This window comes from Lepisosteus oculatus, chromosome 12 (genome assembly GCF_040954835.1).
Source record: "Lepisosteus oculatus isolate fLepOcu1 chromosome 12, fLepOcu1.hap2, whole genome shotgun sequence".
Lineage (NCBI taxonomy): Eukaryota > Metazoa > Chordata > Actinopteri > Semionotiformes > Lepisosteidae > Lepisosteus > Lepisosteus oculatus.
The window spans coordinates 17010334-17034808 of record NC_090707.1 but is presented as its reverse complement, the minus strand read 5'-3'; the positions used below and the strand labels follow the sequence as shown (position 1 = coordinate 17034808).

Genomic DNA, 24475 nt, shown 5'->3' with positions numbered 1-24475 from the left:
TGGAGAATGTATTTAGAATGGGGACGTTAATATTGTACAGTATTTATTCGATGGTTTAAAACATTGAAAGTTGAACATTTCAGTGATTTACGTATTAATGTTCTTCGTGGGTTCGTGTGTACATCAAATCACAGGCCTTTTCAACTAATTCAACCCACATCCACAATTCATTTTTTTTTACTTCAAATAAAAAAAACGTATCGTACAGTATACAGTATGGACTCCAGATTTTATCCTCCCAGCAGAGGTTTTATTAACACTTTTAAAAATGAAGAAACTTTGAACAAAAACATAAACTTTGCGCATGAAATCCTGAAAAAGTATTTACTGTATAGCGTTTTAAGCCTCTCAGATAATTTCCGTTGCTTTCAGCAATATTCTGTGAGATCTGCACACTTCAGACCACAGCACTAGAGCACAGAGGCACCGCAACGCGACACTGTTTCAGCTTTTTAAAGGTCGCACCTACTACTGACCTGTGACGCCTGTGTTGTCTGTGTAAACGCAGCGTATCCATAAACATAATGTCGCCGGAAAGTTCAGGGCATACACTTTTAAAGCCCGTTCCTTCTTTGTGAAATAATCAATGTACTGAATCGCTGTAACAATATTTTGAATTATGTCATTCCAAGAATTTTTGGGTAAGTTATCTCGCAGAAGCTTGCGAAATGTATAATGCTGTATTAAAATGCATTTAAAAGAAGTTGTATTCATAGGAGAAAAACAGGATGTATTTTCCATAGTAGTGGGTATCTGAAGTCTTCATTATAGATCTCAAAGGCTTATGAATGATGATCTACAACCATTTAAAGGTCAGCAATCTTGTCGCAGTCAAGTCACTTTGGGAAATGTGATTTATTCAGTTACTTTTCTTCAGTCAGAATATATCACATGCCTCTTAAAGCATATCATATGATAAGATACGAAGCCTCCAATCTTGTGGAGACAGGGAGTCTGAACCCCGAGATGGAGCTTGAAGTTAGCGGCTGGGTTTTCTGCCATTTCATTGACAGCAAATAAGTGAATAAAAGATCAAAGTCAAATGGTCTTGAGAGACGAGAGGAAAGTTTCAGCAGTACAGAATCTTCACTTTTGGGATAGTTTATTGGCAGACAGAACCTCTCAGGTAGTAGACCAATTACACTAAACTGCCCATATCATTGAGCAAAACAAAATCTATATAGCACACATTTTTGTTTGTAACTTATTTTTTTTATTGAACTGATCTTTCGTTTCTGAAATTTCGAATTCCCTCACAAATTAAATTTAAGACATTTCATTGCCAGCAACAAAAACTTTGATTTGAGGCGATATGCAGGAGAAACGTTGACAAATGATTCAATGAATATGTGTTAAATTTGATATTATAGATAAACTAGCTCCTTATACGCAATTCTGTATCTTATTCTCAATTTAGACTGTAAAAGTATGTACAAATACGTATAATGTTGGATGTAACTGGATGTCTTTGCAAGTGCTGAACGACACTGTTTGTAAAAATACAAACGGTGTCAAACACACTGTTAAGGGAGTAACAGGACCAACGTGTTATTTAAACAGTAACCATTGCAGCCGAGTGAAACGAAACCACGTGAAAAAAACATGTGAATATTTTCGAGCCCCTCCCCCCTTCCTCTTCCCTCTAACGCTACTGATTGGAAGGATTGTGCTTGGCCCTCATAGCGTTGCCACCACCGGTTGGTTGGAGTGAATGTCAATCAGAGCACGGGTAGGCCCCGCTGTAAGTACACAGCAGGCGACAATTGGGAAGTGGAGAATGAACGCTGTAATAGCAGGAGGGTTAAGGTGAGTGCGTTTTATCTGTCGTTCAAAGGATACGAAGTGAGGTGCAGATTAGCTGCCGGAATGGTGTCTACCTATAATCGCAGGGAATGTAATAAATGTAAAGCTCTTCTTCCGGTTTCAGCCTGTCATATCTGGTGTTGTTTATGCGGTCATTCAGCTTCGGGCTGTACAAGCTTGAGACCCCTGCCGTTTTTCTATGAATGTTTTTATTTCATAGCGTTATAAATCCGTTTGTCAGGTAACCTGATTCTGCTCGTTACCCCGTTCACGGATCTTCAATGTAAAATTCAAACTTACGTAAAGCTGCATTTTGCACAGAAACTAAATTACATTGCGCTTTTTAAACAGAGCTGATGCACGATTCTGAGTGGCACTGCTCGTTTTTTCATTTTATCTCGTTATACTGAATAACTTTCTTGAGTCTGTTTAACAGTTCATGAACTGAGTCAGTGTAGCTGTCGCTAATACGACGACAAAACTTTAGCTGCAAATATCTGATTTATATACAGTATAAAAACCTTAAGTACAGGTTTGTACGTAACATCTCGTCATGATTAATAGAATGTGTAATTATTGCTAAGACTGGAAGGGAGCCAGCGCAATTATTTTATTGTGCACAGAATAATACAGTAAACAACAATTATTTGACCAATTGCAGAGCTTTTAGAACTGTATGAAAACGTACTCATCAGTAGCACTGTCTCTGAAGCCCATGAATACCTAGACATTCTGTACAAAAAGGGAGGACGGAGTTTTATTTCATAATACTAGAAACAATACTAGGATAAACGATCAACAATTAAAAGTTATCTGCAAAATAAACTAAAGTACTATGCAGTTTTAAAATGTGTAATAACTGTATTCTGTACTATAGTCTTTGATACCTGATTATAGTTTAGTTTTAATAAAGAGTGTGCCCCCAGAATACACTAATAAGTCAAAAACATATTCTGAAAAATATTGTTTTCTTATGTTTTTTAATCTCTTCTTGATTGTGGCAGTATAACGTGAGGTAGTTACAATGTTCCTGTGGTTCATAAGGTAATAATGAAGCATATTTTTTAATATCACATTAAAAAAATGCAACCAAAATCATTTTCTGTAACACATTTCTGAGTAAAACTAACTCACTGTTGAGTTTTTTTAACTAAGAGTGTTGGGTGCACCTGTTCACCGGGAGCTTTCATGCATATACAGGAAAGCAGTGCTTATAATCTTCACCGGAACAAATTGAACCAAGCTCTGTTATTCTAAGTGGACGTACTTTACAGTACATTGTTATAACGTCCACTCATTAAAGCAACGATAGATGTTTTTGAGGTGCACGTAAGAGGCCTTCATTCCATACCATGAGTGCTTCGTCCTGATAATGATCTAGGAACACATTCGCAGTTCAAATAGGTAGCTGTGTCAGCATGCGTAGGCTGCATAGCAGCGATTAAAGGTTTATTCCATGCTGAAACGAGGAAAAAAAAAACACAATGTTACCAGCTCCACACCTGAAGAAGGCTCCACAGCCGAAACATTGAGTTTCCTTTCTTCTCTTTACAGCATGGGATAAACCTTGACCTGTTCCTAGGAACACATTAGCCATTGTCTCTGTATGCAAATACACATTAATAAGCGGCTCTGATGCTTGTCTAATCCAGTATGGCACACAGCCCACAGAATGGCGCACAAATACACAGGAGGTACCATGCGCCTGCTACACGGGCGGATTCAGAATGGATCAGCAGAGCGAAGGGCACTGATCTGCATTGCTGAGAGAGAGGTATAGTAGGCTTGTGTGATTTATGATGAAGTAATGAAAAAGGACAATAGAAATCCTGCTTAATTTTTTTACAGATCTGCTCTGCCTTTTTTTTTTAAGGTTTTAGAAAGTACGGTACACCATTGTGACACTAAATTCATTCACATTCCCAAACACTTTTCTCCTTTTAGCTATAACATGACATCTTAGTGGGTGTGTAAGATGTTGTTCAATATTTAGGGTGGCTTCTGCAAGCTGTAATTTTTAGATTAGCTGTACTACAGTGTATGGAAAGCTCGATTAAAAAAGATACCTGGCTTCATTTTTTTTTTTAAGATTAAAAGGCTTGGGGAGTTTGAGGTTTCAAATACAACTTAATCTTCTGTCAGGCCACAGGAACGCACTGTTGAGAAGTTTTATTGCATGCAAAGTTATTCTAAGCACATGTAAAAACTTTCAGTTATCTGTTCATCTCTTACAATGATGTATATAGATATTCTTGAGTCATCTCAGATTGTCCTGGTTCTTTGCATATTTTGTGTTATTACATTTAACATACAGTGATCACTCTTGACTCTTGATCACTCTTGACCACACCTGAAGAAGGCTCCACGGCCGAAACGTGTTCTCTTTCTTCTTTTTTCAGCATGGAATAAACCTATTACTTGTTGCTTTATAACATACAGTGTATGCTCAACTTCAGCACTCTCAGAGTGAGGCCAGGAAGCAGTGCAAGCAGAAATACGTGTCAATAATTGTTTATCGGGAGGTTAGAGATGGTGATAAGACCTCTTCTGCACAAGAGTGATCACAGCTGTTTAGGGCTGAATTAAAACTGTGTGAGATGTGACTGGGTGAAGTACGTTTTAGCTTGAACAATTGTCGTCCTTTCCTTTAGAAGGATTTGGCACAGACGGTCTGGAAGTGGTCTCAAGTGACCTGCACTTGTCTAGACACAAATTCTTATTTCCTATATAAAAGTTGTTTTGTGTTCTTGAGTTATTCAATATTCTTTTCAAAAGAAACAATGGGGCAGTTGTGCTGAAGAGAAATTAAGCCTGTGTTTTTTTTAAAAAAAACGAAAAGTTTTTTTTTTTAAATATGTAGATTTGAATTGTTGGAAAAGTCCTATGGGTTTTGAAAATGTTCTTCATTTGGGCAATAGGTCTTGTAGCCGATTTACTCACGGCAGAAGAAAACATTTCCTTTTGCTTTCATTTACTGTTTTTCGGATTGATTTTTTTTTCAGCATTTTGTAAGCTAAACTGACACCCGTAGGTGGGTCGAAGATCTCCTGAAGTTCAACTTGAAGGAGTCTGGAATCACTATCGCAGCAAACATGACGAGCTCTCCTCTGGACGAATATGGGCTGAATGTGTCCCACAACTCCTCCACGCCTTCTTCACCTTCTATGTCTATAGATCAGCTTTTCCCGGCTTTACTGGAATGTTTTGGGATTATCCTGTGTGGATATATTGCTGGGAGGGGAAACATTATAACATCTTCTCAGGCCAAAGGCCTGGGCAACTTTGTCTCGAAATTTGCACTGCCAGCCTTACTGTTTAAGAACATGGTGTTGCTGGACTTTGCCAATGTTATCTGGTCCTTTCTTTGGAGTGTTCTAGTTGCCAAAGTGGTGGTGTTTGCTGTCGTCTGCATTTTAACACTACTGGTTGCCAGTCCAGAGAGCCGTTTCAGCAAAGCGGGGCTCTTCTCCATTTTTGCTACCCAGAGCAACGACTTTGCATTGGGGTACCCTATCGGTGAGTACAGTCACCTCTTATATTTATATTAATTATGTGACAGATGGTAATCTCAACGCAACTGTTCTCAATTTGGTTTCTAAACTGCTTATCCTAAGCAAGAATGGGAAGTTATTTTTAGTTTGTTCTGCTTTTTCCATTTCACGTTTTAATTTTTCTGCTTCCCTTTTGATAATACTTGGTAAAAAGGAGTCTCAAATTACTTAAAAGGACATGTGCCGTAATTTTTTGTTATTTTATAATAACATAGTGAAGTTAATAATCATTTATAGCACATTTATTTCTAAAATTCAGATGGATTTTCTCATTGTACTGCAGTGATTCGAAATGAAGTTAAGGCTTTGTTTCTTAAAAAGGGGACATTAGTTTTAAATTTGGTTTGACACCTGAAGAAGGCTCCACAGCTGAAACGTTGCGTTTTCGTTCTTCTCTTTTCAGCATGGAATAAACCGATTACTTGTTCCTTTGATTTTAAATTATACGTCTTGTGAAAAAGTAATAATAATGCACAGGTGGTGTTTAATTAAGTAATATAGTGATCATTTGGAACCAAAATCAGAATATCCCTCAGTCTTCAAGGATCTGTGTTTCCTTCATTGAAATGTTGCTAACATAATTGATAAAATGCTTTAACAAGAGCTTTCAGTCGTTAAATAATAGGTGAGTTGGGGTAGGTTACAATAATAACTGGATTGGGGCTCTTCAGGACCAGGGTTGGAGACCCCTGCTCTAATAATTGCTTTAGAAGATGGGTCTTTCAACAGCAAAAGATGCAGTCAAGTGAGTCTTACAAACATTTAGGCAAGGCCAGTTTTCTCGCACATCTGTTTCCGAGGTTCAATGCCCACCTGGAGTTTCTCAGAATAAAAAAATGAAGCGTAAACTGTACACTTTCGTATCGAGATCTGGTCGTCTTGGCCGGCTGTCCTTCTGCTTTCATTTGTACCTTTTGTAATGATAAAGAGCTTAAAACCTTAGCTATTTTACCTTCTTACGCAAGTACATATAATTCTGTAAATTAAACAGGATGAAATGGATTGAGTTTCTGAAACCTTGGCTTGTTAGGGAGAAAATACATTTATTCAGTAATATATGATTGTCAGAGAGATTTACTGTACTACAATTAAAATGTTTGTCACATTTCTTGCCATGAACCACTTATTTGGAAGAATTTATGCTGTGAATATTTGTGTACTTCTGTTTGCAAAATGTAAGCATTTAGAATCTAACCATTTCAATTACGTCTAAGTCATTTTTAGTCTTATTTACCTTTGCCCTTAGGCAGACCATGGAAGTAATCAAAGATCACATGCAAGTGATAATATATACTGTAGTAGAAACTTTGAACTTGACCTTTAATCTAATATTGAAGCACATTTGTAATGGCCTCTGAAATGTTTCTGTTTCAGGTTGTTTTGCCAGGACACTGCAAATTTGTGCATATATTTTTTGCTATTTCTTTCAGTGAAGCCGTTAAAGGCACTGGGCCAAGTAAAAAAATCATCTTCATTGTTAAATTAGTAAGTTATCAAATGTATTTTAAAATATTGTTTTTATGGAAATATTGTTCCATAGAATCAGGTCCTTTTTCAAGGTTTTAATATTCTGCTTAATGTACACTGACTGTTAAGATCTCTTTCCCTTCCTCTACTCATTAAATTCGATTTGGTAGTCTCTGAGGTTAATAATCATAATCAGAATTAATCTGTACTGATGTTGTCAAAATTGCTGGGTTTGTCAAAACATAAACATTATTTCAATGCATGAAGGATTGTTTTTATGTTGAAATTGCACTTATTTTAAAATTTAACAAACTGAGGCCATATCTACACCCAAGCTGGCTTTCAAGTATTACTTCAGTATACACAAACGGGCTTTTGTGCAAAGAGATTATTTCCCATATTTAGTCAGTTACTGTTACTGTAGTTTTGAAGAATGTACAGGCATTTTTTTGTGTTCCTTCTTTCAGGAGGTTGTTTCATCGGGATTGAAAGCAATGTCCTTGGCGTTGAAGCGTGTGTGTTTTACGCTGTCCCTTTTTGCCTTGCAGTGGAGGCCTTGTACAAGAATACGTACCCAGAATACCTGCAGTACATTTACCTCGTGGCCCCGGTGTCCCTCATGATCCTGAATCCGGTAGGGTTTGTGTTCTGCGAGGTCCAGAAGTGGAGGGACAGCCCCTCCCCGCAGCAGAGCAAGCTGAAGATCGTGGGGACGGTGATACTTCAGGTCCTGAAGAATCCCATTGTTTTCATGGTGGTCATCGGCATCGCCTCGCACTTCATCCTGAGCCGCCAGATCCCCGTTTTCATGGCCCAGTTTTTGGATGGCCTGGCTAACTCCTTCAGTGGGTCAGCTCTGTTCTACCTCGGCCTCTCCATGGTTGGACAGCTCAGGAAGCTCACCAAGTCCACCTTTGTCGCACTAATTCTGCTCATAACAGCCAAGCTGTAAGTACGGCCGTCACTCCTCGGGACCCGTGGGAACGTGAATTTCTTTATTCTGTTGGCGTCTTGATTCAGAAATCACTGCCTGTGGGAGCGCGTCTTTTGTCAAAGAGGGCTCCGGTCTAACCCTTACTGTGCATGTGGAATCATCCTTGACAGGGTCTTGAGTTGAATGCAATGGCATCTGTATGAAAACCCAGACTTCGCTTTTCATGTTCCTGTTTTTTTTGTTTTAGAGTAGGACTTCAGAACATGTTTGTTGTCATTTGGTCGAATAAGAAATGCTGTTCTCCTTGCTCTTGGTCATATCTACACATTTAGCTAAACGCAATCACGTAGCTGATTACGACATTGCAAATAATAATTCTTTAACTGAAGTATCAGCCAGTAGAATGTGGAAAACCCTACCCACACAACAGAAAAGACTAAATTCTTTTGGAAAAACTGCAGTCACCTTAATTTAGTGGTAAAGACGAATGTAAAACGGTTTCAGATGTTGTTTAATTTTGATGAGTAAATATATTTTTCTCTGGCATAACCAAACGGGGTATAACTTTGTGAGCTGCTGGTCTTTCCAGTAGCTTTTGCATTTGCAAGGATGATTGCAAAGTGACATTTTCCTGGTATGTTTTTCAGTGCTTGTCTTTTGAATTTAATTGCAGACAGAATTAATTCCACTCAGAGTGCTTTACAGATAATGGGGACTCCCCTCCACTGCCACCAATGTGTAGTCCCCCACCTGGATGATGTGATGGCAGCCAAAGTGCGCCTGTATGCTCATCTCACATCAGCTCTCAGTGGGGAGGAGAACAGAGTGATGAAGCCAATTCAGAGATGGGGATTATTAGAAGGCTATGATTTGTAAGGGCCAGGGGGAAATTTGGTCAGGACACAGTGACAAAGTTATTTTGTTATTTTAGTCTTTATTCATTTTTGTTGTGTGGGTAGGGTATGTCACATTCTGCTGGCTGATAGTTCAGTTAAAGAATTATTATTTCCACTAGTTAATATAGGCCTAATGCTTTTCTGTTATACAGGTTGTTGATGCCACTGATCTGCAGAGGCATGGTTGAACTGTTGGACAAGAGCAACGTTTCAGTGAATCATACCAGTCTCTCAAATTATGCATTTCTGTATGGAGTCTTCCCTACTGCACCAAGTGTAGCTATCTATGCAGCCCAATACAACATGGAACTTGAAATTGTAAGTCCTAGAGCCTTTTCGTGATGCTCAGTAGCAGTGCAGGGTTTTACTGTAATTCTCCTGCTGGAATTCTGAGTGCTGCTCTGAGTAGAGGTGGAGTTTAAAATTGCACTAATGTCAGGACTAAAACTTCCGATAATAGAAACACTTTAATTCCTTAACGCACCTGGCTTACAATTAAACATCACAACATACACAACACTACATTAATGAAAATCTCCCTTTTGTTGAAAAGTTGCACTTTCATTATTCATGTCACGTACATGAAGAACGAAAGTATCATTATTGAAAGTATATGTCGTATATACATGCTACAAGTAAGGTGTGCAGTAAGAAACAAGTACCAGACCAAACTAGAAGTATATGTCACGGGAGTGCTACTTAAACCAGCAAATTGAATTAGTAGAAAAAATTACTAATCACAGGAGTACAATGAATGGAATCACAGGCTAAAGCATTTTGGAACAGTAATAAATACTCTTTAAGTTGATGCAATTAAAGAAAGATACCAGTCTCACATGATTATGATTGTAGCTTGTATCATATTTATTCAGTGATGGGTCCGTACACCAGATCCCTGTCTGTCTTGAGCTGGGTTTAATAAAACAAATCAACAAAAAGAGATTCAGATTTGTTCAATTGGAGAAACCCCGTCTGCATACAGCACAGTACGTTCTATAAAATATTTTCCAATTTAGTTTAACTGGAAGGAGTTTCAGCACTTGGAAAAAGAGGTAGAGTTGTATGCACATAACTATGGTATTATGAAACAACGTGCCAGGTAAGGTTTTGAAATATGTTTGATGTTATTCAAGAAGCTGTTTGACAAGCTTCTTAGACAAATCTGCATGTGCACAGTGAACCAAAGGGCAGCTGTCTTTCCTTTGTGATTTTGTCAGTTTTAAACACATTGCCTTTGAGCCACGCCTTACCGTATATACATATATATGAAAAATGTAATGTGTATTGAATACATTATTTTTAGTTAATCTGAGCTTAAATGAGTCTTATGTTCACTTCCCCTTGCAAGTATCGCATATTTAAATACTGAAGGATTAAAAATAAACATGTGAAATGCTGTATTTTGACGTTGAACACATTGTCTTTGGTTCATATTAATAGATGTTGTTTTTTTTGTAGGTTACCTCAGGGATGGTAATAAGTACATTTGTGTCTGCTCCAATTATGTATGTTTCTGCTTGGTTACTGACAATACCATGGATGGATTCAAAGCCATTAGCTGCTGCACTTCAAAATGTCAGTTTTGACATAAGCGTAGTCAGTTTAATTGCTCTGGTAAGTCTTTTCTTTTTCTTTTCCTAGAAAAGTTATTCGTTCCCATCAGCTTGCTCAGGAAATGGCTGTGGGGTTTTATTTTATGTGTACCAGTATGTATTTACGTGTTCTCCACCACCTTGGATATTTCATTTTTCCTCCAAATAATCCTTCACTTTAAAAAAAAAAAGACTACATAATTGAATGAATTTTTAAAGAAGAATGCAATCTGCTTGATTAAGGGTAAACCTTATTTTGAGGCAACAGTTGTGTTTTTTTTTTTATTTAGTTCAAATCTATTTTGTCTGAGCCCTTCACGAGAAAAGCCAGCAATGCCAGACACTTGTTTCAGTATGTGGAGGAAAAATGTTTGTACTGCCAGTGTACTGAGAGCTGGTCAGAAAAAAACTGAAGTGAAGGTTTCAGCAGTTGGGGAGATTACTGGTTTCAGTTTCTGAAGGAACGTGTTGAAACATAATTACGGATACAGCACAGGGATCCTAGGCTTATGAAAGATCCCTGTTGCTATTTCTGACAGCATTACAGTCTTAAAAATCTGGCATAACAACTTTTTGCTCTTCTGTGGTAAACAGTCATGGGTTTGTTCTCACTGGTGACACACCACTAAGACTTCATTTTCATGTCTGTTTTAAAGTTACAAAACTTTGTAATGTTGACATGTTCCTGAAACTTTGAATTTGCATTAAGCAAATTCTCCCCCCCCCCCCATTTGTTTTACATTACATATGTTTGGCTGCACTATTCAGTAACTTAAGTTTAGATGCATCTGTTTTAAGGATAAGTTATTGTTTAGTTGAAAACTCCCTTTCTGAGAATTCTGTGTCAGCATCTCCCTTGAGGGTCTGTAATCTCAGGAATGAAAAACCAGGAGCTGGTCTCACTTGTTTGCCCATGTATTTTCAGGTTTGGACTGTGACTGTCATGTTTCTCAGTAAGAAATTCAAGAGGCTCCCACATCTTTTCATGATGAACCTGCTTCTGGCACAGGTAGAACTGAGGAATGGTGTCCTGATTCATGAATCCAGTTTGTTTTCTTGTTGATTTCTACAGCTTGTGCTTTTTTTTTGTAAATAATTGCACAGCCCTGTGTTGAACAGATATCCTGGCTCTGCTGTACTTCTGGTAATTGTTTTTGTCGCTGACATTACGTTTCAGGGTTGCCCGCAGGAAAAAGCTTAGGTCAGGTGGTAACCCGCACACCTAGATTACTGTACTAGTATGCGGACTCACTATCCTATTATTGTAACTAAACAATATCATGAGCAAGATGTTATTTGACCACAACAATTAGTCATCAGAGATGTACTGTAGGTTACCCATGATGCTACCCGAGAAAGAGCTTTGTGCTTGAAACCTATTGCGATTTTATGTCAAACCTTCATGATGTTAATCTTTTTTTGTTATTGAGGCGCTGCGTATTATGTTGTGCTCGTTGAGGCAGTAATTTTTTGAAAATTAAGTAGCAAGCGACGAAGGGACACAGTATTTGCCTGTGACCAGTTGATTCAGCTGCAAGGAAACCCAGCGTTTTTTTCACCAATTACACACTTAGCTCTCAAAGTCAACCCTCTCTGGTAAAAAAAAATTCGATTGCTTATTATTTGTATTGACAGTTTATTTTAATCATATACAAACCACACATTGATTAATTAACAGAATCGCAAGTGTCAGCAATTATTTCAACATTTTACGTTTATGACTTCTTTTTTCGTAATTAACCTAGACTTGATGCAAATACGTGAAATTTTCAGACCAAGGTGCAAGACCGCGGGATTTCGTCCCAATGCATGAGACGTCAGAGCTGTGCGATTATGTACTGTACATCGCGGCTGCTGACAGGCAAGTGATAGACGAGTATCATGTTAAAATGATATCATGATAAATATGATAAATGAGTGTATTACTAGGAATCAGGATTTCATTATGGATTCTTGTGTATATTTTGGTCGATGCTCGTGTATTTGCTTGTCCAGACAGCACGCCTGTACTGTATACAACTGTGGGAAACTCTGACCTGAGTAATTAGGCACTGATGTCTGTTCTCTCCTGACATTTGGTCAATGTTAAATTCCATTAAACATTCCAGCAAAAAACGTGCTTGTCTCTTGACTGAAGCTTTCGAATCGACACACTGTTAGAGATTCTAGTTGCTATCAGTACAGTAGAAATTCAGGGTAGCACTTTGGTAATTTTTTGATGGCTACAAGCAGGTTAATAATGTTTCTAATTATGTGTTTAAGTTTTGTAAGAAGATGTAACAATGTTCAGAAAAGAATACTCATCTGTTACGGCATCATGCAAATGTTCAAATTCTCTTCCAGTTCCTGATAAAGGCTGTCATCAATCTGCTTCAAACGTCTTTGCGCACTAGGCTGAGGTAACGCACAGCTGGTTATGATAGGGACGATTTTAACCAACTTTGAATTAAAAAGGTTGCGAGAGTAGATACATCAGTGGTCAATTACACAGTTTGAAAGCGTATTACAGTTTGAATTGGAAAAACATTTTTCTAGAAAAAGACTGCACAGAAACATCTATTTGGTGCAGCTCTTCATTCATAATAAGAATTGATTGTTGTGCTCTTCCTGAGTTGTCTTAAAGTTTGAAAACAAATCTATAAAGCGTCATCTCTCTTTTCCAGTTTCTTGTCTGCATTGGGATGATTTTGTGGAATTTCATCATAAAGCAAGACAATATCATTGGCCATGTCCTGTCATTCATATTACTCTACAGCTCCCTCTACAGTACTTACCTGTGGACAGGTGAGTTGCGTGCCACTTCTCACACAATAATGCCTTGAAGTCCAATTAGAATTCATTTGGCAGCTGCTTGTTGCTTGGTTTTGTCAGACCTCGGAAGCTAAACAAGGCTGGGCCTAATTAGTCTTGGAATGGGCAGCCTCCTAGGAAAGCCTCATGGCTCCTGTTAGTGGACCAGTATGTGGCACTCTTCCACCTAACCAGTGCCCCGTGCTGTAGAAGGGTGGTCCTACGGATGAGAAGTTTAACTGACTGCAAGGCCGTTGAAGATCTTGCAGCAATTTTGGGTTGCACCATCGGCCCTTCCTAGATTTCAATTTTGATTCTGTTGGAGAAGTAATTTCTCTCTTCTCCACCTGATCGGCTGCTGGCACATCATGGCTTGGTAGGTGCTTCAGTAATCGACAAATTGGATCCTGTCTAACGGGTAAAGTGCTTTGAGATCCTTTTTGATTAAAATGCTATTTAAATACAACAAACCGTTACTTTTATTTCTTAATTTTAGACGGGCTTACACAGTGACCTTGGTTTTGGGAGAATGTTTTGATCTTCATGGTCGAGGGCACTGTCGGCCTCGTGGGAATATTGAACGAGCCCTTTTACATAAGGTTCATTTTCCCCAAGATAAAGCTCTGTCAAAAATAAAGCATTCTGTAGCTCTTCAACCCAGAAAGTGATTGGGTATTTGACTTTTGTAAAGCATAGAAGGATATAGGATCTCCTTTTGAGAACTAATGCACACTGATGTTTCTGTTTTTTATTAATAGTAAAAACGTCAAATAGATTTTTTTAAAACAGAATTGTTTCCGTTATTCCAGGCCTTATTGCCCTTTCTCTGGTGCTAATGAAAAAGGACGATGAACTTAAGGTTCAGCCAGCGATTTTCATGATAGCAGGCTGGGGGTAAGTCCATCTGATTTTCCGGCAGTAATGTTTTTAGCTGAAGACTCTGTTCCTCTGCTTATTCCCTGTACAATTATTCAACAGAATTCCAGCGTTTATAGTTGGAATCCTTCTGATTGCTGGGGAGAAGATGCCAGACAACATTGACTCTGCTTTCTTTTATGGAAGAGCGCAGGTAAGAACTACAGCACTAACAACAAAAAGCATTTTGGCAAACTCTACTGGACTGGAAGTGCCAAAATGAGAGCTGATTGTACATCTCGGTTCTAGATCATCAGCACTACCGTGGTCCTTTCCTGCAGCATCCTGCTTGCAGGAGCCTCACTCATGGGCCTCAGTCGAGGCACACAGAGTCCTGGCTATGAGGTTCTAGACCAGAGCTCTGCGATGGGAACCGTGGAGGACGTGCGGACCCAGAACAGTCAGGAGACCACGACAAACGAGCACTCAGCCCAGACAGACGCCAGCATTAGTAAGGGAGCAAACCTCTCTAAGGTCTGCTAGTGCGATACAGAATGATGATGAATATCTGACTGATGGTGTGCTAAACGGAGCTTTTGGAAATGGAGGGTTTTTGGAGTTTTTTATCCAAATAACCACGTCCAGATTAAAGTTGAAGGGTCAGAGTTCTTCTTGGCCTGTTCGGCCCTTAGTTCTGTATGATGCTTATCAATTTGATGCTAGGAAATATGAAAGAAATATTTTAAAAATTGACTTGATAAATCCAAAGGATCTTCCTGTATTTGACTTAACTGTATTGATTTGATTCTGAAGATCTTAACCTGCAATGTCCTTGTTCCCCAATAGACTGTTGTGCCTGTGAGCAGGCTAGGAGAGGGAACTGTTGCCCAGCGCAGCCCATGCCTGACATGATTGTCAGCACTCAGGAGAGTGAACCCCCCCCTGTGCCATCAGGTACAGTTTCAAGGCAGCGGAAAGGTGGTTTAATTAATGCGGAATTAAAAGTACGAAGTTCCTGGGAAGCTAACCTACCACTTACAATTAGAACAGTGGGCAGTAGCTGAGGTTTTTAGCCTGGTACTGTATGTATTTTGCATGATTTTGTGAAAAGATAAATACTGATCCTCATTTCTTAATAGAGCTCACTCTTTTAATATTTTTGTGTGCCGCCTCTGTTAAAGCAGGTAAATTAGAGAACGCTCCTTCTTTTCAAGTATGTCACGTCAAGCAGTGGTATTTCTTTGCCTGTAAACCAGTACAGTGTTTTTATAAAGGCTAATGTAAGGATTAGCCAATCGCAGTGTGGCTTTTATTCTTTTGTAAAATCTCTGTAGATGTGCATGTTTGTTGCTTTCTACTGTAATGAATATAAAAATGGTTACAATTGAGAGCAAGCCCTTTGACCCATCTAGCCTGTGGGACATTGATGGGCTTAATGACCTGCTGAGTATCAGTCATTGGTAGCTCTTTTAACAAAGGTACACGTATTCATGGTACATCCATGTAGCTGACTTCTCATGCTTCATTTTGAGGGGCACCTGCTAGTATATAGAAGCATTCTGATTTCCTCCTGCAGTCTGTGGTTTTATAATCTACAGTTGTTTCTTCTTGAACACCTTTAAACTCTAATTCTGAGTTGTTAAATAACTCTGAGTTATTGCCACAAGTAGTGTACTGAAACGGGAGGCATAAGAAGTGTGGATGTTTCCTCTGAAAATCGCACTGTTCGAGCCCTCTGCAGTATTTCACCCACACAGTCCCACAGTGTCATCGGCAGGGTTGGCATCAGTCTGCCCTCTGCTGTTACTGCTGCATGCCAAGCTGAGGACCTCCTTGCAGTACCTGGTTAATGACGTGTCGCAGAGTGAGGAATTCTGGCCTGCGAGTGGCTTAGTCCATACATAAACCATCAGGGTCTGGACTGAAGCAAATCCTCAGCTCTTAGAAGCTGGTTAAGCTTCTCAAGAGCCATTAAAAAATCTTAGAGTGATTTTCTGTTCTACAGAATATTATGTATATTATTGATATGTTGAGGGTCAAATTTACATTTAACTCTGTAGGATACTTTGCCCCTTTTAGATGAATTTCTTGTTTAGACTCAAAAGAGAGTATAGAGAAAGCTTTTTTAAGAATTAAACAGACTATAGGAAAATAAGTCCTAAACAGAACATTTTAAAGTAGGTAAGAGAAGATCACTTTATTAGTCATATACAGTTTCTTGTATTGGGAATTTGTCTTTTTTCGCATACCCCAGCTTGCTCTCCATGAGACACACGGACAGGGAGAGAAGCTTGGGGTCAGAGCGCGGGGTCAGCCATTTTATACGGCGCCCCTGGAGCAGTTGGGGTAAAGAGCCTTGCTCAGGGACCCAATGGATTCCTCTGCCAGCCATGGGATATGAACTGGCAACCTTCCAGCCACTGGCGCAGATCCTTAGCCACAGAGCCACTCCACGGCACCCCAAGTAATAACAACATATAGTGCCTGCTTCCCATTTTCCTAAAAGCCAGTTATACTACCAGTATGTTTTTGGACTGTGGGAGGAAACCAGAGCACAAGGAAGAATGATCACAGGGAGAACATGCAAACTCCACACTTATAGCAGCCCAGGTCTGGAATCGAACCCAGGGCCCCGGCACGGTGAAGCAGCAGTGCTAACCACTGTGCCGCTCCTCCAATAACTACAGCTACTGTAAATGCATAAGAAACATTCAGTACCTTAATAAAAGAGAAAAATAAAAATGCATGGCAAATAAGAATGGAGTAGGACAATATATATATTTTGGGTAAGAAAGAACAATGTAAATGAAAAAGGAGCATGTTTTACAAGTAGATTTCAGACTAATTAGAAGGTATTATTACTTTGTGTTACTGTATGATGTTAAACATGTTTTTAAAGAGGTCTCACATGTGCGTCAGCACAGTCACACAGGATGTCTTTGTGCGTCTGACCTTTTGCGTCTGTGTGCTTGTTTTCACCAGGTCAGTGCGTGAGTCACTGTGAGTCTGCCAGCTGCATACTGGCGCAGGAGGAGCAGCTGCTGCAACACGCAGATCGCCAGCTGGCCAGACATGTGCTGCTGTGCCTTCTCCTCATTGTGGGCTTGCTTGCTGTGAGTGGCTGTCATCGCACTTTTTTACAGGCAGACAAGCCCTTTAGCGGGTAGCTTTCCTGGCAGCCGGCTTGCATTGACCAAAGCCTGTTTATCATTACATGACACCTGCTGCAATTTTAAGACTGGTGCACAGCTCGGTAATTGACAGCAGACTCTTGTAAATGCCAAACGTAACGGTTTCAAAGCAGGTATCAATTCTGTCTCTTGAGTCACACCAAACTCCCAGCTTCCTCATCTCATTGGGATGATTATTTTTAATTGGCACAGGAATGCGTGCACAGTATAGCCAGCGTTCCTGTAATTGAGGCAAAGTGCTCACATCCGTTCTAGAGAGTGGCCTTTAATAACCATTTTGCTTCCTACCTAATTTGATGGAATTGTGTTTCAGAACTTGTCCAGTTGCCTGTGGTGGCTTGTTAACCAGGAACCCGGAAGGCTTTACGTTGAGCTACAGTTCTTCTGTGCCATTTTCAATTATGCACAGGTATTGCCGTTGTCCTCTAATCCTCTCAAAGAACTCATTCAGCGTACTTGCAGAACTAATAAAATTGCATCTAATGGGGAATTTTATGGTTTTGTTTTTCTCTCTTCCCAGGGCTTTATTTCTTTTGGTATTTTTGGGTTGGATAAGCATTTGATAATCTTACCCTTCAAAAAGAGGTGAGTGTGTTGTGTAAAGCAAAAATACAGTTTTTTTTGTTAATCAAATTACAACTTGAGTGCCCATTGTAATAGAAAGGTTGAAAAACAAAAAAATAATCAAACAATCTTTCCTGCCTCAGCGTGAGAACAAGAACGGGAATGCGTCAGACATTTTCCTGCAGCCTGTATCTACAGTCATGTCTCCTGTGGACTAAAATTAAATTACCTTTTCAGGAGGTTCATTCCTCAATGATTTGAAGTCCTGACCACTAATGGAAGGAGTATCTTAGTAAAAGAGAAGATTTACATTATTGAACTACTATTGAACATGAATTGAAAACTTTATTCATAGTACATTTGGCTAAATAAGAATGTGTCTTGAGCATTAATTGTACCGAGAGAAGAGACATTCTTGAAAGGGAAGTACACTCTTTGAATTAAAATGCAGATGTGTGGCACCACATAGAAGTGACCAATTTTGAGTTTGTGTGCTTTTGGTGGTGAATTTGTTGTTTATTTTATTTTCAGGCTTGCAAGCCTATGGCAAAGTAGAGACAGGGTTGAACAGCAGGACTCTGATGTTCCAGAGGAGATTAGGATGACCTGCACACAGTTTGTCAGATATCATCAGGACCAGTGTGTCAAGGACATTGTACAGAAGAGAAGGTATCCAATCCCCCATATTGTATGTTTTGGGAAATTCCCTGCCATTTAACTGGAGGTGAGATCGATACATAACATAAATTCTTTCTGCAGTAGCATCTTTTGTATTTCTGATGCTGCAGTTCATTTTTGGTTTATTCATCCCGAGGTGGACAGGTGCATTAAAATATTGGTATTGATCAAACAAGAAATGTACTGTATCAGCTTGACTGTTTTTTGCGTGGTTTAATCTTCTCAAATACTTTGTTCTGCCCTTTTAACTTTTCCATTTTGAATCGCAAAAATGAACTAACTTTGTTTTGCTTTTCTGCTCTTACGTATCTGTATCGTATGAACTAAAGCTACAGAAACTTTGTTTTTCTCTCAGACTTGGGGCATTGTGCAAATCTTTCTGATTATTCGGACCGTCTTCCCACCCTCATTGCTTCTAAATGAGGTCTCGTTTGCATCTGGAGCAAATGTACAATATTAAAGTCTTTTCAAAGCACTTTAATGATGTAATCAGTATGGTATTTCTCTCTATATTTTAGAATGCTGTACTTTTGCGACGAACGATGCAATGACAGTGCATGCAAACGATAACGACGATCTGTTGTTGTTTTTGTACACCTGCTGATTCTCTGGCTTTGTTGAGCAACTCTTCTTGCTTCTTTTAATCTTCTGTCTTTCCCACCTCTCCTGCCCCCCTGGCCTTTTCCCCTTCTGTGCCTAGCAGTGCTGGTGAAAGCTTAGCAGGACAAGTGGGTGAATCCTTCCTTTGATACACAGGTGTGGAGAGAAGACTTTGGCAGGCGTCTTTTTCGGCAGCGACCTGGTGGAGTGGCTCCTCCGCGTGGGCCTGGCGCACGACCGCGGCGAGGCGGTACTGTACGGGGAGCAGCTGCTGCTGGGCGGGGTTCTCCGGCACATCACCAGCGAGCACGAGTTCCGGGACGAGACCCTGCACTATCGTTTCGTGAAGTGAGGCCAAGGCAGTAGTGAAGCCGGGGCAGTAGTGAAGACCAGCTTTTTTCGAGACACTTCTGGTTTTAGCCGCCCCTCGCAGTCCAAACTGGTTGTAAAACTAACCTCCGGGAATATATATCGATTTTTTTTTTTTTGCATGAAAAGCAAAAGGGGCTGGAACTGAGACTTGCCACAGCACTTTCACTTCATCTTAGCTGCCTTTGTTACTCCTTTGACAGTTGGGACTGAATGCCTAGAAAGTGACATGTGACAAGGGAGAATACTCCTTAGAAAATGTGTGTTGTTTTTTTTTTTTACGTCTCCTTTTTGAGGTCATGTGCAAACCAAAAAGATGGAAGCAGCGTACTGTTTAGTGAGATCCGTCTGAGCGGCGCAGCCTTCGCGACTGGGCGGATGCGGGGACGATGAGGAAGCTTTGCAGCTCGGAGAAGCAGGCAGTCACCAGTCGTTCTGTACAGTGTGTGGTTCAAGGGCACTACAACATGCACGTTCTTTGGTCGATAGGTTCAGCCAGCAATCCTCCTTCACCGCTCGTCTGCAACTGAAACACAGGGTCTGACTCATATTGTCCTTATGATTTCAATGTACCTTCTTTATACCTTTTTTACTGGGTTTTACCCACCTTCCCAGAACCTCTGTTTAAAAACTGGACTTATCTTGACAATACCACGTGTTAAGGCAAAAAGAACAACCTCGCTTTTCGACCTCATCAGCCAGAAGCAGTGAGGGAGGAAATGATGCCCTGATCTGTTACGTTCTCGCTCACTGTTAACCTTTCTGATGAGTCCTGCTTCTTTCCCACAGGATCTGTAAATGTGCGTGGTCCCGGAGAGGGCCTTCATAAAAGGGTTGTATTTGAATTTTGAATTCGAGTTGCTTAATCCTTAGAAAGGCGCTCTCCAAGGTAGAGGACATGCCTTGGGATTTCCTTGCCTTTTCAAGGTCTATTTGGAGCTGGAGTCGGAGCTCCTTCTCTAAATTCACTAAAACCGGACAGTAGATATTAAATGAGGGCAGATACGTGAACAGGTATATGTACTTTTTAAACCTTTAGTGGTTTACTGACTTGCTTTACTACTGACATGTCTGCTTTTTGTATTGGATTGTTTCATTTCGGTAGTCTTTGTTTGTCTTCAGGGTGTTATTTTTATTCAGTCATAAATAATTAAGCTGGGACAGAGTGCTTAAAGGTTAGTTATAAAGAGGGAAAGTGAAAGCCAACAAGTGTCATTTTGTTAATGGATTACTAAAGCTGAAAACGATTATTTTTTTTAACATTTGTGCTTTTCAGGGTAGGTTTCTGTCTTAAAAAGCCATTTTGTAACATGTTTTCAGCCTAGTGCTTCTGAATACAGAAGCGTTCCATTATCTTCTGTCTCAACATATTCACTCTTCTCTCTTATTTGTTACCTCCACTGTAGAGTGTTTTGAGATGTCTAGAGAGTGCTATATTTAAATGTCTATAATTTCAAATTTTAGTCTAGTTCGTAATCTCTTGCTGTTAGAGTAAAAGTCATCTGTAGACACAAAGAGAACTGCAGTATTGAAGACCGGGGGGAAGTGACATCCGTTGATATAACTTAGTAGTTTGATTTGATTTTGCCAGCTTTAGTTTGTATTTCATTCAGTTAACATTCAGTAATTACAAGACTTGAAGTATCACTGCTTAGTTTCTACTATTGTACAGTAAGTCTTGTAATGGCTTTTCATTTAAATGAGTTTTATTTTTATTGGTGAATGGGTATTTAATATAACTTTCAACATTTGCCTTCTCCCACCAAAAAGTGGTAGGGTAAGGCAGCTGGATTTTTCTTATAGTGAAAATCATTTAATGAAATTGTTTTTTTTTTAAGAAAACTGTACATCTACCGGTAACTGGGAGTGCTTTAGCTCTGCAAAATCTCCCATTGTAGCACAGAAACCTGTAGCATCTGCTACTTGAAGAATGAGAAAAATGGCATCGCCTACAGAGCCTTTGTACAACGAAAGTGACAACACTTAGGCTGGATTTATGTTTTTGTTGTAGTTCATCCACTGAGGAGGCCCTTTTCTAAAATGATACAACTTTGAAAGTACCAGACTATTCGAAAATATTACTGAGGGCAGGTTTATCCACCTACAGTATAGCAACAATTACAGTTTCAACACCGATATACAATACAGCCTTGTTATTTGTTAGTCCTACAATCGTGATTTTATCTATTCACGCGAAATTTTTAGTGACCACTTAATCTGCAGTCGCTGACCAAATTTGCTTATTCACAGGCTGTGCAGTAGGATGGTAAATGCAGGCAAATCTTCATGCAGATTTACTTTAAAGACCTGCACTGGTCTCTATAGTAAAAGCACAGCTTGATTAATAAAGAGCTAACATGATGCACTTGTATTAAATATGGGTTATGCTTTAGTTATTGAGTTTCGTCATGAGAGCATTAGACTTACAGTTTATTAGGTTGTGTGTAGATCTCTTATGATTATATTGCCTGTATGGGAGTGTTGTGCTGCAAAGTAAAGGAAGTGTTAAATATCAAAACCAAAACCTCTTTGGTCATCACAGTCTTGGTTGTTGTGTGTCTTAGCAGAAAAGCATAACAAAAGAAATGAGACGAAGAAAGAGAATTAGACAGACTGCAGGAGAGTGAGTTGGTTAAGTGAGTGTGCTTAATTTACTTTCCAATCTGTTGTTACTGGGCTGTAATAAACTTTACTGCAGTACAATAGTGTTGCACTTCTAATACCAATTTAAATGGGATGTAAAAAGTAAAGAAAATGCATTCTACTAATAACGAAAAAACAAACTCAGTGTAAACTATAATATAATAACAGTATTGCTGTAATTCACTTGAATTAAAGGGGAAAACAATGCTTTCTTTTACGTTTACAGTATTCATTTTAATTAAAAATATTTACTGCAAATAAATACTTAAACTATGAAATAGTTCAGTCATAACAAAAAATAAGGTGTTACATAAGGCATTAAGTCCTACATTTGCAGTCCTTCTTCAAGTGTACTTTATAAAATGTATTATCTAAGCATGAACATTTCTCAGTTAAGGAAACTATGGACCTTTGAGGGCTGAAGGATATTCTGAATCGCACCCCACCCTGACTAGAACTCTAAATTAACTGACCACTGTTAAATTATTATATGTCGTACATAAAACCTGATGGATAGGGGCTTTGAGGCTACAGGCAAGATTACAGGCATGTGACCAACAATCACATCCTGGTAAAGTAACTTATATTCCATAGCACAGCGCAGTGAGGAAAAGGCCTGATGCCTGATGTAGAGAATAGCTCTAATATTTTGGTATGGCAATGTAGAATAATATGGGGATACTGGGGGTGTAGAAAGTTTTTTTTTTACTGTACTTTCAAAGCTTTCTTTCCCAAAATGTACTAGAGACATAACTAGATTTTGCCTAATGGAAAAATGGATAATATGTTATATTATCATTGTTTGGCATTCAACTTTTGTTTTGTTTAGTTGAGCATACTCTTCAAAGAAGCTGAATGTGTGAGATGGTTTTGCTTAAAATATTCCATTCAAATATTTTACTGGTAAAATATAAAAAACGCCAGAAAAACAAAAGATTTAATATAAACAGGGTTTAATATAAAATTCTTATTGTGCAACATTCTAGTGATTTTGTACAAGCTGCTGACTATGTTATTATAAACAACAGTCTCTGTCCTTCTGGTCTTGGGACCTAAATGATGCCGAAATGAGTCATTGGTACTGCTTTGGCAAGCAGAATTGCTCAATTTTACATGGTTACATCACAAGATGATTTAGATAATGGGTAACCCTTGACAAATTGCTGTGTTATGTATTGCCTCTGCAGAGTTTAACCCCTGCAACTTGTACAATGTGTGATTTAGTGTGAAATGTCATTTACAATTGTGTGTAATTGAAAGAGGTTTACTAGTTGTGCTCCCAGACTTGTGGAAAAAAAGATCTGGGAACTTGGTCAGTTTTCAAGCACTTTATAATAAACTGAACAGAAATATACAAAATGCAAGTGTTGTGGGGTCCCCAGGATATTGAAGGTCGGACACTTTTTTTTATGGTGTCTTGAAACAAACATGAATGTATTTCGCAAAGTTCTGACCAGACATTATACACAAAATGTATTCTTAAGTAACGGACTGGCTACTATGCCCAGTAATGCACGCCAAATGTTTTTTTTTTCTAAATTATAAGCTGGCTTTTATTAGAAAACTCCATACAGGTCAAGAGAGGAAACTATAGTGATCCCCAAGCTACTGCCATAAGCTGAACATATTTTACATGTGTATTTCTTACCCTGGCATTAAGTTTCTCTTATTGATTTGCGTTTTTTAATATGTTAATTTCCACAGGTATAAAAACACCAAGAATATGATAACTTGAATGAAAGGGGAGTGGTGCCACTGTCTGTCAGTATTCCTGTACTACAGCCCAATATGTGAACAATTCTATACAATTCACAGTTGTCTAAATGGTACATTTAAATAAAAACAGAGTTGTAGCATTTTTTTCTAGCAGAATTATTAAGTATTCCATTAGGCTTCCTACATTAGATTTCCTCCTTCGGTTTCAGATCTTATGAATCTATGTGGAGTACCAGTCATGCTGTAGGTGGAACTGTGATGCATGCTGTAAACATCTGAAACACTACATTAACTTTGAATTAGAACTTAGAAAAATTTTAAAAACACACGTTGCCATTATAGAAACCTCTTTCGGAAAAGGAATGAGGTGTGAAACTTAAATAATGTTCAAAGGTAAGATGACTGTGAGAGTTTTTAATTTTTAGGTTAACATTTAAAAAGGGGGAAATGCAACTACTGCACTTAAAATATAAGTATAAGGATGTAATTTTGGGTAAGACAATGGTGTTAAAGGGATAACATATGAAATAACTCCTGACATTATTCCCACCTTTATATGTCTGTTAATATAATTAAAAGAAATGGTGAAAAAGGAAAAGTGTCTGTGTTTGTATAGAGAGGAATATATAAATTATCAGGTGTTGGCAACTATGTAGTACAAGAATTTCACTGCCATTGAATAAAAGTTTGACCAAACCAGAGTTACTCTTTCAGAATGTATAGCCTTGAAATAAGAGAATCTACACTACATTAACATATGTACTATGTAACATTAGAACATTTTTCTATGAATCACAATTATGAAATTAAATGCCATAATATTTTT

General features: G+C 38.8%; 1 protein-coding gene across 5 annotated transcripts; it reads left to right on the top strand.

Annotated features, from left to right (window-relative positions):
* Positions 1–1703: 1703 nt before the first annotated feature.
* Positions 1704–24247, top strand: gpr155a (G protein-coupled receptor 155a). 5 transcript variants are annotated; one of them, XM_069196419.1, is made up of 17 exons: positions 1705–1806; positions 3358–3577; positions 4806–5319; positions 7370–7769; positions 8804–8969; positions 10110–10265; positions 11169–11252; positions 12907–13027; positions 13843–13927; positions 14012–14102; positions 14198–14399; positions 14735–14842; positions 16871–17001; positions 17393–17488; positions 17600–17664; positions 18175–18312; positions 19078–24247. In XM_069196419.1, the coding sequence occupies exons 3-17, from the start codon at positions 4896–4898 to the stop codon at positions 19271–19273; spliced, it is 2463 nt and encodes an 820-aa protein (XP_069052520.1). In that variant the 5' UTR covers positions 1705–1806; positions 3358–3577; positions 4806–4895; the 3' UTR covers positions 19274–24247. The 5 variants fall into 5 exon arrangements, with proteins under 5 accessions (XP_015214504.2, XP_015214503.2, XP_069052521.1 ...); XM_015359018.2 differs by lacking the exon at positions 3358–3577 and having other exon boundaries at positions 1704–1806; positions 19025–19169; XM_015359017.2 differs by lacking the exon at positions 3358–3577 and having other exon boundaries at positions 1704–1806; positions 19022–19169.
* The last annotated feature ends 228 nt before the right edge of the window (positions 24248–24475 follow it).

Coding starts and splice junctions, on each gene's coding strand:
- gpr155a (XM_015359015.2), top strand. CDS start 4,896: ATGACGAGCTCTCCTCTGGACGAATATGGGCTGAATGTGTCCCACAAC. Junction 13,028..13,842: donor CAGTACTTACCTGTGGACAG/GTGAGTTGCGTG, acceptor CCGTTATTCCAG/GCCTTATTGCCCTTTCTCTG. Junction 14,843..16,870: donor ACCCCCCCCTGTGCCATCAG/GTACAGTTTCAA, acceptor TGTTTTCACCAG/GTCAGTGCGTGAGTCACTGT.